Genomic DNA, 20,092 nt, shown 5'->3' on the forward strand with positions numbered 1-20,092 from the left:
AGGAATGAATGAACAAGGGTTAGTTGATCCTTAGGGTAAATCCTTAAGAAGATAATGGGAATGGGTAATTAGGTTGATTGTTTGATGTTTAAATATAATAATTATATTATTGTGGGTTGAAAACCCTATGTACTCACCACGTTTCCCAACCTGACCCACTCAGTTTATTTGTATCACAGGTGTCGATATGAAGTTACATTACATTGAGAGATTTAAAAGAGATGTAGATCACTAGTGTAAATGGATGTAAATTCTGTTTATGTTTATGTTTCTGTATAGACGATGACATCCCAAATGTTTTAAAAGTGAATAAAAATACATATCTTTAGAAATGCTTTGATAACACAATTATCGTGTTTTTCTGGGAACAAATACCACAACATTTTTATTAAAAGTGGTACTTTGATTTTTATAAAGCATAAACAAAATCGGTCTTTTCTGGCCATGAAAATGAGGATATCACAGTTTTGCTCCACAAAACTGTTGTGCATTAGTATGTTCCAACGTTATCCGTAACTGGTGGCGATAAATAGTATTTCTATATATGATAAGGTGAGTAGACAGAAACTATGTAGTTAAAGTTTATTTTTTCTTTCTACCTTAAGATGATAAGCAATATTTACGGGCCCCTTGTTGATTTGGTGCTGACATCAAAGTGCTTGGTCGAGCCCTAACTGAAATTAATGTGTTCAGTTTAGTAGTCTGATGTAGTCGTCACAAAATCTTTATCAGGAAACATAATATTTAACACTGAGATTGACCCTTATTCATCTCTTAGGTTCATATATCTAAGAAAAAAGAATAACTAATCACCTATCTAAGGATTGAATCTTGATTAGATCAGAGTTTAATAGTAGTATTAGATGACACTCTCTACTGATTATTAGGGAACTATTGGACCGCATATAGTTGATGACTTGTCCAAATTGAAGACTCTTGGATTGAGTGTCCAAGGTCATTAATTAATTGGTAATATTTCGAAAAATAGTAGGGCCGTTTGGCTTAGCCTCATGACACAATTAACAATAAGGAAATAGAGAAAAATAAGTTATTATTTTATTATGAATTAATAAATTAATTGGAAATTATTTTGGTATTAATTAAATAGTTTTAGTTAATTAAATAGGTTGAATATTAATTAATTCATTAGTAATTAATTAGAATATTCTAGAACCTTCCATAATATGATGGAGATCGAATTTATCTATAAGGATAAAATATATGGACTGATTCAAATAAGGATAAGGATTATCCTTGTAGATTTGTATTAAACTTGAAACTGCAAATAGACTACTAGGGTCAAACACTAATATTTCTTTTAACCTCCAGAATTCATCCATATATCCCCTCTCTCTCATATGGATATAAATTATAGCATTTATAGTGTTATTGGAATTTGTGTTCCAAGCCTCCCTTCTCCCAAAGTTTCTTTTTGATTATTGGAGTCTTGGGCCCAATTCCACTAGAGGGATTTTGCTTTGGGTCTTTCATCTATTGCAAATAGTTGGGAGTCACAAGGTCACAATCAAGAAGAACCAAAAGGTTAGTATTTATTATTTGTAAAATAGATTGCTAGTATAGTAAAATCCTAGATCCTTTGGATGCATGTACACATAGGGTTATTTGTTTAAATTCGATGTGTAAAACTAATGTGCATAGATTGTATCAAAACCCAACAGATATATCAATATCATGTATTGGTCACATGTTGCAGTTACTTTGCATCAACACCAAATTTATCATGTAATTCAATATGTAAATATGTAATAATCAAACTTCTGATAGCTTAAAAGCATTATTATATTACTATATGTGTATATTATCTCGATATTTAATTGTCTTACACATTTGAACTGTTTTTCATTTCAAAATATCAAAATATATGTCTACATCTTATACAACTAAGATTTAGACATCGTATGTTTGGATCTTATTCAAGACCAAATGTACCATGAGTTACAACTTCTAGGAGATAATGGTAACAATAAATCCCATCATATCCTTATCATCATCCAAATTAGAAATGAGATACCATGGTACCCATCACTGGTATTAGACTTTGTATCCCAAAAGAAATTAAACTATTGTTAAGTAATTATGTTGTTGTTACTGGATATAATATATGATATGAAAAAAAAATTAGGGCTAGGATCCTGAAACAGCTATAGGATCCTCAAAGGCTTAGGATCCTCAAAGCTCAAGATCCTGAATACACTCCAGGATCCTGACTAATATTTTTTATAATGAACATATATTCTTTTGTGTTTCTCACATGTGCAGAAATACCTGGTCAAAGTCATACATACAATGGATAGTCATCAGACTATGCAAAATACATGTAGGACCAAGACAAGAAAATTGCTATAAGTAATCTCAGAGGATCCTAGAATTCTCAGAGTTCTAGTTGTTAGGGTTTGACTATAAAACACGTGTAATCGTCACACTACAGCCTCTCATACACTTTGGTACATTTTAGTTCAATTATTTTTTTTACGAAAACAATTTGACGCCCATCGTGGAGCCATGGTGTTCAAAATCCCTCAGAAAATCATGTCTACTCATCGACACTCTCCTCTTCCTCGATTCCTCCCATTTCTTCTAAACACCTTCCACCACCACCGGCTGGTGCTCCCAAGAAAGTATCAGAAACTCTTTAGAAAAACACCTCTCTGGTCACTCCAGGACTCCAGGATCCTCCTGTGATGATTTTCAACAACGAAATATTTGCTATAATGAAGAGACTGGAGCGACAGATCGCCCAACAGTAGGAGGATAATAGGACACTTCTCAAGGAACTGGAGAAAATGAGGATGGAAATTCACAAGCCTCAGGAAGCAATACCCTCGGTCTTACAGCCCAAGATCCTAAACTTCGACAACCCAGTATCTTCAACGATCCTTCGTGAGATTCAGGATCCCAACGAAAACTTTGTTACTCATAATAACAAGAATCCTGATAACTCTAACACTAATAATAATTTTACGACTAACTCAATGGATCTTGACACAGGTTTGAGCATGGTCATGGCCAAGGAGCTACAACAGCTAAAACAGATGATCTCAAACGTGCCTGGAATAGTTCAGTTGGTGCCAGAAGCATCCCCCACAAGTCACAGGATCTCCAGATTCGTCCCAACAATAGTTGATGCTGACATTCCAAAATGCTTCCAGACCCCCAGCATGAAGCCATACGACGGAACCATAGATCCTGAGGAGCACGTGGCGCAATATAGGGAGAGGACTGAAATTATTCCCATCCCCGCACTTTTGAAAGAGGCCTACTTATGCAAAGGATTCGGTTCTACCCTCACATAGGATTGCATAACTCTCAGAAAGGAAATCAGCTACCTTCTGGGCAAAGGATGTCTTAAATATATCCTTGGGAAAAGAAGAGAAGAATCCAATGAAAAAGACCAGGATCCTCACAAGATCCTTGAAAGACCAAGATCCTCCTCCCCCCCCCCCTCCCCCGACTGATGCTAAGGTGATCAACATGATCTCTGGAGTGTCTGACATTTGTGGTACCTCCTACTCTGCAGAAAAAGGGCATGCCAAGGTTTCCAAAATGGAAAATGAAAAAGGACCACAAAAAAACACAATGATTACCAACCAAAAGGAGATCATGTTCGATGAAACGGACATGCTAGACGTCCAAGATCCTCACCACAACGGGCTATTGATTACTCTTTATATTGCCAACCACTTCGTCAGAAGGTTGCTTGTCGATGGAGGATCATCAGTTAACATCATACTCGTGGATGCACTAAAAATAATGAGCATCTTGGAATCTGAGATAGTTACAAGATCCTCAGTATTGATTGACTTCAGCGGAGAAACTAAACACACCATCAGCAAGATAAAGCTACCAATCTACATAGAGGGAGTAGATTTTGTTCAATGTTTTTGTGTAATTGATAAATTATCTTCTTATAATGTCATATTAGGTAGGCCATGGATCCATGAAATGAAGGCCGACCCATCAACGTACCATCAGTGCGTGAAGATGTCCACCCATAGGGGACAATGAAGATCACAGGAGACCAACAAGAAACCAAGGAATGCTACCAAATCTCAATGAAATCCTCAACAATACCACGACAAACATAGCAATTAAAGCAGGGGCACGACACATGTTAGAAGCAAGATAGCATGGCATAAAAGAAGTTCCCCTACACCTTAAGGATCCTAAAGCCAAAGTTCTCATATGATCCTCAATGTCTGAACAAATTGAACAGGATCTTGTAAAGTTCCTCAAATCCAGAAGCAAAACGTTTGCATGGAAACATGAGGACGTGATAGGTATTGACAAAAACATAATAACTCATAAACTTAACATTGGCCCATCTTTCAGGCCAATACACCAAAAGAGAAGAAAATTTGCACCCGAAAGAAACCAAGTTATACAAGAAGAAGTAGAAAAACTTCTCAAAACAGGCATGATCAAGGAGGTGAAGTTCACAAGATGGCTAGATAATGTTGTTGTGGTACAAAAGAAGAACGGTAAATGGAGAGTGTGTGTGGACTATACGGATCTTAACAAGGCTTGTCCCAAGGATAATTTCCCTTTACTATACATTGATTCCATGATACACGTAATAGCGGGCCACAAATTACTGACATTCACGGACACATCAGTAGCATTTCAGCAGATCCAAATGGAACCCTCTGACCAAGAGGACACAATGATCATAACCCCTACAGGTACTTATTGTTACACTGGTATGTCATTTGGTCTCAAAAATGCAGGAGCATAATACCAGAGACTAGTGAACAAGATGTTCAAAGAAAAGTTGGGGGACACAATGGAAGTCTACATTGATGACATGGTGGTCAAGTCCAAAGAAGTTAAAGATCATCTCAAGGATCTTGAATAAGCATTCGACATCCTAGACCAATACAACATGAAGTTGAATCCCTCCAAATTCCACTTCGGGATGAGATCGGGTAAGTTCCTAGGATACATGGTGACTAAATGAGGAATCAAAGCTAGCCTGGAACAAATCAAGGCCATCCTCAACCTAAAATAACCAGCCTCGACGAAGGATACCCAGAGATTAACTGGAAGAGTGGCAGCATTAAAAATGTTCATATCAAGATCCTCAAAAAGATGCAAGCCTTTCTTTGACATATTGAAGAAGAACAAGAGATTAGAGTGGACTCAGGAACATGAAGATGCTTTCCAAGAGCTTAAAAAATACTTGAGCTCACCACCTCTATTGGTAAAACCACTAGATAGGGAGCCACTCCTTCTTTACCTCTCAGTATCCTCAAATGAGGTGAGCGTTGTACTAGCCAAGGATCTCGATGGGAACCAACACCCCATATACTATGTAAGTATGAGTCTCCTGGATCATGAGACCAAGTACGCTCACCTCGAAAAAGTCATACTTGCATTAGTAACAACTTCTACTAAATTAAGACATTATTTTGAAACATGGCCTATAATTGTAAGAACTAAATATCTGATAAAGAATGTTATGAGAAAACAAAAAATGTCAGGAAGAATGGCGAAATGGTATGTAAAATTAAGCACGTGTGACATAAAGTACGAATAAAACCTTCCATAAAGTCCCAAGAATTGGCAGATTTTGTGGCTAACTGTAGTGATGCTCTAAGAGTTGAAGTTGAAATAGAAGCCAAGCAACTTCTATAAGAGGAAAACATGGGGAGATAGATATTGTTCGCAGTTGGAGCATCGAACCAAAAAGGAATTGGCTTAGGGATCATACTAAAATTGCTACAAGGGGACATCCTACCCTAGACAATTAGTTTTATTTTCAATGAAACTAACAATGAAGCAGAATATGAGGCGCTAATCATAGGACTACAATTAGCCAAGGATCTTCATGTATTCGTCGATTCTTTACTACTGACTAAACTTTTTAATGGATCCTATGCAGTAAAAGGAGAAAACCTAGCTCTATATATCCAAATCCTCAAAAACATGGCCTTAGAATTTGAAACATTCAGCCTAAACTAGGTTCCTAGAGAAGACAATGTTGAGGCAGATGATCTAGCCAATCTAGGATCCCGCCGAAAACCAAGATCCTGATAATCCACATATTAGTCCCGATAATCAAGGATCCCACCAAGAAACATAAATACTCTCATGGACATGGAGGATCTACTGACATGTCCACGATCAAAGATCCTGACTCAACGGTCCCACGTCAGGATCCCAACATCCAGGATCCTTCCCTGACTTCGGGATCATGGATCCAACCCATCATGAAATATATCTAGAGTTGCACGATCCCTAAGGAAGAAAAAAATGAAAGAGCATTCAAAAAAGGATCTCAAGGTTCATTCTAATCCAAGGTAAGTTGTATAAAAAATATGTGGCAGGACCATACCTCAGGTGTTTAGAAGATCACGAAGTTGCTGAGGTCTTGAAGGACATCCATAAAGGGGACTGCGACAACCACACTGGGGGAAGATCCTTATATTCCAAAGCATTAAGTGTTGTATTAGGTGTCTAATCCCATAACTATAATTGGTATGTACTTTATTTGCTAGTAGCATGGTCCTTTTGGGTTGCCTTTACACTGGTGGCTAGACAAGATGACTGTTGAGGAGAGAGGCTGATTTATTATTAAGAATAATAAATTGGGGCTTAAACATGATTTATTAATATATCATAAGAATAATATATTAATTAGAAATTATATTATTAATTAGTATTTAATCAGAAATTAATTTGGAAGTAATTTTGGGATTAAAGGAACTGATTAAAAGTGCAGGGGTTGTTTTGTAATGATTTGATAATTGATGCTTTGGGACATTTGACCACCTTATTAAGGAAGGGACGAAAATCCCTAGAAGGATCTAGGATTTTTCGTCCAAGGCTAAAGGGTAGGAGGTCCGTGGACTTGCTTAGGCCCTAAGCTAAGGAATTAGAGTTTCCACCATAAAACCCTAGCTAGCCTCAAGTATAAATAAGACTCCTAGGCATTAGATTTTCATCCAACCTTCAAAAAACCCTAAGAATGTCAATTTCTAAAGCAATCCACCCTCTTTACTTCCTCTCATGTTCATCATTTCACCTAGTGTGTTTGTGAGCCATTAGAGGTATTTCATTTGTGGTACTTGTTCTCAAGAGCAAAGTAAATCAAAGAAAGTAGTTATTGTTACTATATAGCAACAAAGGTATGTATTCTAATCTTTTATTTGTGCATTTCAAAAATTTTAGATGAACGCTAGGGTTTTCTTTTGTGATCATTTGTTGTATGTCTAATACAGAAAACAAAGATCCAAATTAGGGTTGCATGCACGCATATGATTGTTTGTATAAACCCCATCAGTGGTATCAGAGCTATTGATTGTTGTTTTCAATTAGATTTGATACATTAGTTTGAATTTGACAAATTAGGGTTTATGGAAAATAAAACCTAGGGCTTGGATTTTCGAAATTAGGGTTTCAAAACCCTAGATTTCAAATTTTGTTAGGGTTTCTTGAAGCTTTTTTCCTTTGGCATCAAGGTTTCGATTTTAGGGTTGTCTAACCCTAGATTTCGAAAATGCCTTCCTTCCCAAGATAAGATTTCGAAATTCTAGGGATTAGGATAATATTATCTTTGGTGATTATCTTATTAATTGTTTAAGTGGACAATTAAACATTTTGAAATATCCTTTCCCAGATTTTTGAAATCTAGGGGATAACGGGATTAGGTTAAATTATTTATTTAATTTAATGATAATCCTATGAGATTTAATAATTTAAATTTATTGTTTAATTTTGGATAATTATTAAATCAAGGTTTTTAATATTTAGGATTTTAAATTAAAAAGTATTAATTTCGAAAATTTTAAATTAGATTAAAAACCCTAGTATTTTGAAAATTTTAAAATACACCCTTATACTATACATATAATTAAAAGTTTAATATTATATATGTATAAGAAAAGTCAGTTTTACGGTTAGTAGGCCTTATTCACAAAGTTGGTCTATAAGGGGTGTTTAAGGAAGCGACCTATAAAATGACCGCCATTGGGTAACCATTCTTACCCACCGCACTCTTGACTAGTGGAGGGTCGTTAGCCAAACGGGTAGGGTAGGACATTAATTCTCTCATTAATAAGTATAATGATAAATATAAAGTAACTAAATGTTTTTATAAATTCCCAATCTTAGTTACTTTAGGGAAAATGTGAAAATGATGCTAGTCCATAAAATTGCACTTTGCACCTTGCCGAGTCATTAGTGGAGTAGGAAAAATGTGAAAATGATGCTAGTCCATTAAATTGCACTTTGCACATTGCCAAGTCGTTAGTGGAGTGTGTGTGCTTAACCGACACACTAACTTGGACAAACAAGGATGGAAAAGGGTAGCTTGATGTTTATCATAGATCAATGGAGCGTGTGTGGTTAATCGGCACATTGATTAGGTGATAAATGACATCGAGAGTACCGAGTACAGTTTCCTGGTTATTCATACCTTGTTTGTGATCCTTGATATCCCAGTCACAAACTTGAAGGGCATAATCGAGATTAAACATGGCACTGGAAAATTCAATGAATCTCAAAGAATCTAGGAATTTCAATACATTTTAAACCTAATGTTCATTTTCTTTTTTCATGGTGGAAATTGGTAAATTGTCATTTACCTACCTTCAAATTTTGCAATTGGATTATGGCATCCCTCTTCCAAATTGTAAAATATTGTGTTGCGTCCTAGCCTTAATATTTCATTTGGGTGTTTTTTAAGGATTCTTGTCTAATCGAAACTTTGTCTCTTTTCTTTTTCAGTTGTCAGGCTCAAACTCCTCCAACGCCTACTCCTCGAACCCACTTTCTCTCTTGGGCATTTGTGGGAGGGTCACATTTGATGGATCTAATTTTAACGATTAGATTGGCAACATTCTCATGGCCCTAAGGTACGAGGACAAGAGATTCTCGACGAAGAGCTCATCGAGATCAACGAAACTACTACTACTCTTGAAGAAATCATCGAGTATAAGGCTCGATGCAAAGAGGCGACAAAGGTGTCGTGCATCATGGTAGCCACTATGACTCCCGAGCTTCAAATTTTCTACAAGGACTATTGACCTTATGACAAGCACCAAGATTTGATGGAAAAGTACCATCAAACTGCACGTCAAGAGAGGTACGAGATAGTTGTCCCGTTAATAATAACCAAAATGAAGGATGGAGATGTTGGGTTTTGAGCATTCTAACACTCCTAAGTGTACATGCAACCCTAAATACCTTGGATCTATGTTTTCTCTATTATACATGCAAATATGAACTTTCCAAGGTATTCATCCTAACTAGCATAATAACAGTGATTTATATGAATATATAAAGTTAGAATTACATACCTCTTTGATGGAGATTGTCTTCATGAAGCTTGAGTGCCTAGTGCCCCAAGTGTGACACCTCAAATGGTTCACACAACTGATGGGTTTAGTACAAACAATCCTATGTGTGCATGCAACCCTAGAATTGGATCTATGTTTTCACTATTAGATACACAACATTATGAACACATATAGAAACCCTAATATGCCCTAGTATTTTCGAAATTCATATAGTAGAGTAGATTACATACCTTTTGTTGTTATATTGCAATAACAACTCAAATCTTCAAAACCTAAGTCTAGAAAGCAAGTACCACAAGTGTAGTACCTCTAATGGCTCACAAACACCAAGAGCAAATGGAGAGACAAGAGAGAGAGAGGGAGGAGGTATGAAATCGGCACTAAGAACCCTTTAGGAAGGCATTCATGAATTCTTATGGCCTTAGGGGTCTTTATATAGGTGTAGAGATTAGGGTTTCAGTCCTTATCCTTATCCAGTTGCTTGCCCACCAAGCAATCATAAGATAAGCCTTGAAAACCCTTATCCTTTATCCTTTGGATGATTTCAAGGATATCTTATCCCTTGAATTCGTCCAACCCATATCAAATAACCATTACCCTATTTTGTAACTATCACATAATTACAATTCAGCCCCTCTAGTTTAATTAATTACATTTGATCACAAAATTAATTCTTAATTAATTATTGACCAATATTAATTAAACAAATATGATTTCTCCTTTAATATATTATTCTTAAACATATTAATAAATCATAATAACCTCTTTCTCTATTATTTCTCCAGTCAAGTTGCTCTGGTGAAGGCAACCCAAAAGGACCACGCACAATCGGGTCAAGTACTTACCAAATATGGTTACGGGCTTAGACACTAATCCAACAGTCTCCCACTTGGATAAGTCTAGTAACCACAAATGCAAGTACAACTCGATTAGCAATCGTATCTCTCAAAGACGCTGTTGAACTCTGATCTTATCAGTAACCTGTCCTTTAGATAAGGGATCATATATTCCACCATTCTAGATATCGTATAGATGTGAGACATGAATCAAAATCATTCTCTCAATCTATGTATTGTTTCCCGATTTCCGATTTACGACGACTGACTAACTGAACAAATCAAATTAGCCCTAGCCTGGCCGAGCATTTACGTTTTTCATCACTAAATCATCGAGGGCCCACATATATCGCTTTTATCCCACTTTGGGTAAAAGGAATGACTAAACTTCGATTCAATGCTTGCTTGCACTCACTCACCAAATCACACACAACAATAAGTTTTATAACACCAAGTTACTGGTGCGTTTACATATTATCAATGTGCAACTGATTCGCAAGATACAACTCACACATCTTGGTTTCAAGAATACAAGATATTATCATCTCACCAACCGCTCATGACAAAATTCATGAAACAATCTAGGTGAGCGTGGGTTTAATCCAATGCTCAAAATCATATTTATAAGCACTCATGAACATTGCAGCAAACCTTTGCTATGTCCAATACACTTTAGACAATCTACAAACCAACTCATGACAGTCTTCTTTCATACCTACTTCCAACATATGACCGACTGTGGACCGTTTGAATAATTCGATTATTCTTAATAAACTCAATTATTCTGGAAGTCAAAACATGCAAAAAGAAACACAATGATAATACTTAATCTTATATGACCCCAAACTTGTGAGTATAAATAAAACACCTTTATTTAATCACCATATTGATTACTCATTATCCATTGTTTAACGTTTCAGATAATCAACTTTATAACTCGAATCATAACCACAATTGTCCCATGCTCCAAGCATGCACACTTTGGTTTCCTATGTTCCATACTTTGTGAAATAGATCAATTAAAACTTTTCAAATGAAACTCATTTCACAATCCCCAATCTTTATAATTAGTGTAAGAATACCAAATTCTTGCCACCTTTTAGAATATGTCAAATTCTAATATTCTATGCAGTGATTCTCTTGTGAAGTCACGGCACAAAAATCACAAAGACTCGGCCAACGAAATCACAAGGTACTCTATCAAAATTGTTATAGAACAATTCTATAGATGTGATGTCTCTCACTTAAAGTACATTCCTTTGAACATCCTTTTGCACAAAATTTTCTAATCTAGACATAAATTCTTAATTTCCAACTCCCAATTATGGAAACATTTCCATATTTACCATATGACAACTTATTCTTAATAGAATCTTATCTATTCATAATAATGTTGATATGGTCCATTCAATACCATACTTCCAACTACTCACAAGCGACCAATCCTTAGCGAACTTTGGATCGTCCTTTGATAGTTGTTTAATTATTTCAGTCAAAATCAGTTCTAGTCCCTTTTCCCTCTTAATGCCCTTGGCATTTGGAAAAATTTAGATTGGTCAAATGTTATAGCATATGCAATTGTTCCTATACCCGAAGCATATGGGACATGATGCATAATGTCTTACATAAAGATACGATACTCTATCAATCTTCTGCCATAATATTTTATGTGTCACGTTCTTACAATTCGAACTATGAAGAGGGATGCCATAATCATAATCGAAATATAAGAACTCACTATGTATCCTTTGACTAAATTTATTAAAATTTCTAAATCTAAGCCATAGATTTTTGAAATGAAGTACAATATTCTCTCCCTTAATTATAGAAAAACAACTTTTCAACTCTTACAACTTTGCAAAGTATAACTCTTGTTTTCTATAATTAATATTGTTTTCTTTCAATAATAATCATGCTCCCACTTACATGATGATTATTTCTTTACCAGCATAACACTTACGCTCCCACTAGCTTCGACATGTATTCAGAAATCAGCTGAACTTCTAGAAAACAATTTCTTAAGTTCATATTTCTAATACTAGATGCTTCGATAAGACTCTATCTGAGCTTCTCAAACTCATACACTTTTCCTTGGACAGCTCATATGTATATGTCTAAATGATTCTAGGACTCATATCAATAAGTCTAAGATGTTCAGACCCATTTGCCATTTCCCACAATTCAAACTATGAAGAGGTATGTCGTAATCATAGTTGAATTTGAGAAACCCAAATTACATAATGCTATCTTCAAAATCTCTCTTAGTGAAAGCGTTTCCTCACAATCATTCTCACGAATGAGAAGAAACCTTATGACACTTAGATTTTGTGGTGTATACGTTCCCGTCCATGTGAATTCGTCATAACCATAATCACAAGATAATGTCAGTGACAAATCCAAACTCTTATGGAAAGAACTTGTTCTTCTTAATTTCTTTCCATCAAGGATCCCACCATTACTCAATTGGAATGGCACAGAAACAAAATAGTGTCAACGCGATAGGTTGTAGACCTCAAGTCGTGTGCTAGTGATGAATGATAATGTCTATTCTTGATTTGTTCTGAAACCTTTCAATACCATTAAGACTCCCACTGACTCCTTGACATATCAGATTCTCTTTTCAAGAACCATTTCTTGACAAAGAAATATTCAAGAGTTAGTGTAGCTTTCATCAAGACAAAACACTTCATATGATTGGTCCTAGTTGGTCTTTGTCTTATCCAAGACATCACAACTTACCAATTTTAAATGTGAAAGAATAAGAAAAACCCTTTTCCAAATTCCACATTTGATGAATGCTATAGACCTTCTTAAGACTTGTCACTTAATTCACAATCTTGGAGTATAACTCTAAGACTTGATATTGGAACGATGTATGATTGACTTCTTGATTTAACCATTTCCACAATTCCCGATTCATCCTCTTATACATACACATTGTACTAAGACTCACTTAGAGGATCAATTGAGATATGGTTCTCAATCATTAAGACCTATCATAAAACATAATAAAAGGTACTCTCCCTTTTTGTTAGAGCGGAGAAACTTTTATCTTTCTGCCTATTTGACTCTTCTTATTCGTTCTGCTATTGATTGAACCTCTTAGAATCAACCCATAATTATACTCAATCTTATAAGTATAAACATATTCACTAAACTTTAGTAAATCATGACGAATATCTTTGTTACTCTTGTGGTAGACTTGATCAACGTACGACCTAGTGTACTCAATCTCTTAGTCCTTAAATTTACACTTTGTCATAAATTAGTCTAAATTTCCCAAATGTGAAAGTTTTCATTCATCATGCAATACTTGTTGCACGATTCCAAGTTCCTATCCACTTGAAACTTGGGCGATGAGAAACTCTCCCTATTTGGTAAACTCTTGACACTTCCACAAATAACCTAATTAAGAATCAAATCCATTTTGCTAATAATAAAAGTACACAAACATTAATTTTTCATATACGCCACTGTAAGGATAAACAAATAACCAAAATTTATTTTATTTATAAAAGCAGCGGAAAACATGTCCTTACAATGCAAAATTCGAATGAAAAACTATGTAATCAAATACTCCTAACAAATCTATCATAACATCCTAAGCTCAAAATGTGATCTTTGAATCCATGCAATCGTAATCCATTTCTTCATGATCAGACTCATCTTGCTCTTCCATCAAACTTCCTCTCTTTTCTCTAATCCTGCAAAACATGCAAATGTAATCGTATCACATTATGTATAAAGAATAGGAATTTAATGGAGTTAGATAGTAGATTTTATACCTGAAGTATAGCCATACTTCTTGACTCTCTCATCTATTAGACTCTTCAGGTCCTTTGGGCAGCTTCGTATCCATTGCCCCTTCTCTTAGCTGCAGAAACAGGTGGGTTCTTCTAGAATGTCCACGGAAGCATGGTTGGTTGAATTACCAGACAAATATGCTCCATTACTTCGCCAAATCATTTATGATTTAGTAGAAATAAGCATGTAAGTTAAGTCAATGAGGGTCGTGTCAAGATCGATCATATAATACTCTCTTTTGAACTTATCATTTAGGGAGTGACTGAAGAACCCAGTCCACAGCCAACTTATTGGGAAAAGACACACCCAACATAATCAACCTATCATTGTGTGATTTCATCACTAGGACGTGAGCACACACGGGTTTACCATCTTCATGTTCCATTGCCAATAGGGTTTCGATGATCTTGAACCTTTCAAATCTTCGATCTTGTGGGTCAGGGAGAATGACGGGACGAGGAGGAGGGAGTGAAATCAAGCTAGTCCACATTGATCGTTCACTTTGGAACAAGCTTTCACTTTCAACAGGAACACCTTTTCCTTGGGATTCGGGAAGACCACGGTTAGAATCAGACATCTACAAAACTGGAGAAATTTCAAGTTAGTTGATTGAATCCTTAATGAAACACCCAAATGAGACATTAAGGCTAGGATCCAACAACATTATTTACATATTAGAAGAGGGATGCCGTAATCCAACATGCAAATAATTCGGAGGTAAGTGAATGACGATTCACTAATTTTTCACCATGAAAAAACATAAAGGCTTAAGTTTAAATGTATTAAGAATTCCTAGATTTCCTTTGAGATTCATTGAACTTTTCAATGGCATGTTTAAATCTCGATATGTCCCTCTCGTTTGTGATTGGGATGCCGAGGATCACAAAGTGGGTGTGAATAACCATTCAAATCTACATGGTGGCCTCATTGTTACAGTCACCTATTTGATGTGCCGGTAAACCACACACGCTCCATCGAAGTATGACAAACATTGAGTCACCCTTTGCATCATTTGCTTAGAACCAATTAGTGTACCGGTTAACCACACACGCTCCACTAACTTCTTAGCAAGGGTGCAAAGTGTAATTTCAGTTGATTGCATCAATTTCACTTTTGCCTAAAGTAACTAGGATTGGGAATTTGCAAAAGTGTTTAGTTACTTTACATAGATTCATTATACTTATTAATGAAGAGAGGATTGCCCTATCCTACCCATTCGGCTAACGACCCTCCACCAATCAAGGAAGTGGTGGGTAAGAGTGGATACCCATTAAACGACCATTTTATAGGCCATAACCTTATACCCCCCTTATAGATCGGCTTCGTCAATGAGGCCTACTAACGGTAAGACTAGCATTTTAGTCATATATAATATTAGACTTTTAATGTTATATATAGTATAAGGGTGTATTTTACACTTTTAAAATACTAGGTGGTTTAAATTTTATAAATTACACTTTTAATATAAACCATATCATTATGGATTTATTAACTCTCTTTTAATTATACACTTTAATTCAATAAAATCATAAGGGTGTAATTTGAACTTTTCAAAAATTAGGGTTTTAGAATTTAACATTTTTCAAAATTAAACTTTTAATCAAACAATTTAAATTCCAAAACTTGAGGGCAAGTTTTTGAAACTTTTCAAAACAATTAGGTTTTAATCTCACTTTAAAATTTTCGAATTTAATACTATATAAATTAAAATCTTAAATATTAAAACTCTTGATTTAATAATTATCTTGAATTAAACTATTAATTTAAATTATTAAATCATAAGGGATTATCTAAATCATAAAGGATAATTACAAATTAAACAATTAATTTATCCTAATCCTTTTAATCCCTCTAAATTTAGAAAATCATGGGATAGGATAATTCAAAATCTTTAATTACCATATATAACTATATTTGGTAAATACTTGACCCGATTGTGCATGGTCCTTTTGGGTTGCCTTCACCAGAGCAACTTGACTGGAGAAATAATAGAGAAAGAGGTTATTATGATTTATTAATATGTTACAAGAATAATATATTAAAGGAGAAATCATATTTGCTTAATTAATATTGGTCAATAATTAATTAATAATTAATTTTGTGATCAAATGTAATTAATTAAACTAGAGGGGCTGAATTCTAATTATGTGATAGTTACAAAATAGGGTAATGGTTATCCTTGATATGGGTTGGACGAATTCAAGGGATAAGATATCCTTGAAATCGTCCAAAGGATAAAGGATAAGGGGTTTCAAGGCTTATCTTATGATTGCTTGGTGGGCAAGCAACTGGATAAGGATAAGGACTGAAACCCTAATCTCTACACCTATATAAAGACCCCTAAGGCCATAAGAATTCGTGAATGCCTTCCTAAAGGGTTCTTAGGGCCTATTTCATACCTCCTCCCTCTCTCTCTTGTCTCTCCATTTGCTCTTGGTGTTTGTGAGCCATTAGAGGTACTACACTTATGGTACTTACTTTCTAGACTTAGGTTTTGAAGATTTGAGTTGTTATTGCAATATAACAACAAAAGGTATGTAATCTAATCTACTATATGAATTTCGAAAAGACTAGGGCATATTAGGGTTTCTATATGTGTTCATAATATTGTGTATCTAATAGTGAAAACATAGATCCAATTCTAGGGTTGCATGCACACATAGGATTGTTTGTACTAAACCCATCAACAACATCATATGCATTGGAAAGACTTGAGAGAATATACACCCTTCATGAAAACCGGCTAGCCCTTTCTTTCACTCATAGTCCGATTTTGTCAACAATAAGATGCTTATATAGTTAGTGACAATTAGGGTGAACCCTAATTGTTATGGCTTTCCATTTCCTTGGATCCATGGGTTCAAATATACCATGGACCATCCATGGAGCATCTTATGGGTTTTAGCCCAACTTGACAATCCATGAAGCATTAGCCCACTATACAAGTATGGATGATTTACACAATCAACCCATATATTTAATTAGTCTTCTTTTGATCACTTAATTAATCCTAGATTAATTCTTGCTCAATACTAATTAAATAATCTTATTAATATATTAGAACTTATAATATATTAACAAACTTTAATTGTTATTTCTCTCATTATAGTCTATCCAAATGCATGATGTCATGAAACCCAAATGGACCATGTCGGGTCGGGTTAAGTCTTATCAATTATAGTTATGGACTTAGACATTAATCCAACAGGAGAGTGCATCATGAACCACTTGAAAAGAATGCAAAGATATGTGGATCGTTTGTTCAAGTTGAATGTCAACTTCGATGAAGAGTTGGCCACTGATATTATCCTCCAGTCTTTACCTCTTTGTTATGAAAAGTTCAAGATGACTTATCATATGAACAAGGATGAAGCGACCTTGAGCAAACTTCAAGGGTTATTAGGAAATGCTGAAATCGGCTTGAAAAGAAAAGTTGTCGCATCAACTCCTACTGATGTTGCCCCTGTCTTGGCAATTAGACAAGGGAAGGGGAAGAAGAGGAAATCTCCTTCTAAGAGCCACAAGGGAAAGTCTCATGATGGTTCTTCTTCAAGTGGAACCAAAGGTGGTTCTGCTGCTCCTTCTTCTAATCTGAAAGATGCAGGTTGCTTCTACTGTCATGATAACGGGCATTAGAAACGAAGCTGCCCGAAGTATCTGCAAGATATCGAGGATGGGAAGATAAATCCTACATTCATAGGTACTTACACTATTCAATCTAACAACTCATCACATGCTAGTTCTTGGGTCCTTGATATAGGATGTGGCTTTCACATTTGTTCTGATTTGCAGGGTCTAAGAAGAAGTATGGATGTGGAGCATGGGAAGATGAACTTGATCATGGGAAATTGGAAAGTGTCGCTTGTCACCAAGATTGGAGTTTATTCTTTAATGTTTAGTAGTGGGTTAGGGTTAGATTTGAACGATTGTTGCTACTCATCGGAAATGGAGAGAAACATTATTTCTTTTGATGGTTTGTATAAACAAGGTTTTAGATTTTCGTTTACTAATGAAATTGGTTCTATTAATGCTTTCTATAATGGTGAATTTTATTTTGAAGCATTTCCTTGTAATGGTATCTATGAAATTGTGATGGTTGTAGACAACTTGGGAAATAATGTATTACATATTGATTCGTCCAATGGATTGGACAACGCATGCTTGTGGCGTTGTCGTCTTGGACATGTCAACAAGAATCTCATAGCCCAACTCCAAAAGGATGTAGTGTTGGAGTCATTTGACCTAAGGTCCGATGACACATGCGAGTCTTGTTTGCTTGGGAAGATGACTAAGTCACCTTTCACTGGTACTTGTGAAAGAGGTGAGGTATTATTGGATCTCATACACACCGATGTGTGTGGGCCCTTTAGATCCACCATAAGGGATGCAAATCGCTTCTACGTGACTTTTACCGATGACTATAGCAGATATAGGTATATCTACTTAATCAAGCATAAGTCAGAAACTTTTGAAAAGTTCAAAGAGTTTAAGCAAGAAGTAGAGAATCAATTGGGCAGGAAGATAAAGATGCTCTGATCCAATCGAGGTGGTGAGTATCTTAGTATCGAGTTCCACGACTATCTTAAAGAATGTGAATTTTTTTCACAATTGACGCCACCTAGGACACCGCAGCTAAATGGTGTGGCTGAGAGACGCAATCGAACCTTGTTGGACATGGTTCATTCCATGATGAGTCGAGCTTCGTTACCTATCTCATTTTGGAGGTATGCCTTAGAGATTGCGGCCCATATCCTTAATCTAGTCCTAACTAAGAAGGTTGCCAAAACACCTCATGAGATGTGGACATGGAAGGATCCCTCGTTGGCACATATCAAGGTTTGGGTTTGCGAGGCTTTCATAAGAAGAGAGACTCACGACAATGTTGAACCTCATAGTGAGCGATGTATTTTCATCGGCTACCCACAGAAATCCTTTGGATATCTCTTCTACAGACCGAGTGAAAATGTTGTCTTCGTTGCGAGGAGAGGGGTTTTCCACGAAATAGAACTTATATGCCAAGAGGACAGTGGGAGGCAAATTGATCTTGAAGAGCTTCAAAATGCAAGTGACGAAGGAACCTCAAACACTAGCACTCAACCCGATGAGGAGACTCCTATTGAACCAATTGACGAGTCCTTACCTCTAAGACATTCTAGTAGAGTTAGTGTTCCAACCGTGTTATATGGATTCCATATAGTTGCTGAAGGTGATACGTTTATTAGTGATAGTACACTAATAAATATGGATGAACCTAACAACTACAAGGAATCCATGGCAGGCCTAGAGTCTGCAAAATATAAAGAGGCGATGGACAACGAGATTCAGTCCATGTATGGCAATCAAGTTTGGAACTTGATTGACAATGTACCATGTCGTAAGATGGTCGGGTGCAAATGGATCTTCAAGAAGAAGACAAACATGGATGGGAAAGTTCACACATTCAAGTCACGAATGGTTGCGAAGGGTTTCACTCAAACATAGGGAGTTGACTATGACGAGACCTTATCACCAGTAACCAAGATCAAGTTTATAAGGTTATTCTAGCCATAACTACGTTCCATGATTATGAAATATGGCAGATGGACGTCAAAACTGCTTTCCTTAATGGAAAGTTGGCTGAGGATGTTGACATGAATCAGCCAGAGGGTTTCGTAGCAAAGTACCCTAATAGAGTGTATAAGCTTGAGAAACCCATCTATGGATTGAAACAAGCATCTCGTAGATGGAATCTTTGTTTCGAAGAGAAAGTCAAAGAGTTTGTTTTTTCAAGAAGCGAAGATGAGTCGTACGTATATGTCAAAGCTAGTGGGAGTATAGTTAGCTTCTTGGTATTATATATGGATGCCATACTACTCATAAGAAACAATGTCCTGACCTTGTAGGAAGTTAAGTCTGGCTTGGGAAGTGTTTCGCTATGAAGGACCTCGGAGAAGCTGCTTATATTCTAGGGTTAAGGATATTGAGAAATATGAGCAAGAGACTAATAGGACTTAGTCAAAATACTTACTTGGATAAAGTGTTGAAACGTATTAGCATGGAGAATTCTAAGAAAGGGGAGTTACTAATCCAGAGAAATACCAAAATGAGTAAGACTCAAAGCCCAAGTACCGATGCTGAGATAGCGGAAATGAGTCG

The 20,092-nt window shown here is 35.9% G+C and overlaps 1 protein-coding gene across 1 annotated transcript; it reads left to right on the top strand.

The window, feature by feature from the left end:
* The first annotated feature begins 3,492 nt into the window (after window positions 1–3,492).
* LOC111907173 (uncharacterized) lies at window positions 3,493–4,026 on the top strand. Its single transcript, XM_023902973.1, has one exon. It carries the CDS (start codon window positions 3,493–3,495, stop codon window positions 4,024–4,026), a length of 534 nt encoding a protein of 177 aa, XP_023758741.1.
* Window positions 4,027–20,092: the final 16,066 nt, after the last annotated feature.

Source organism: Lactuca sativa, chromosome 2, assembly GCF_002870075.4.
Source record: "Lactuca sativa cultivar Salinas chromosome 2, Lsat_Salinas_v11, whole genome shotgun sequence".
In the NCBI taxonomy this organism is placed as follows: Eukaryota; Viridiplantae; Streptophyta; class Magnoliopsida; order Asterales; family Asteraceae; genus Lactuca; species Lactuca sativa.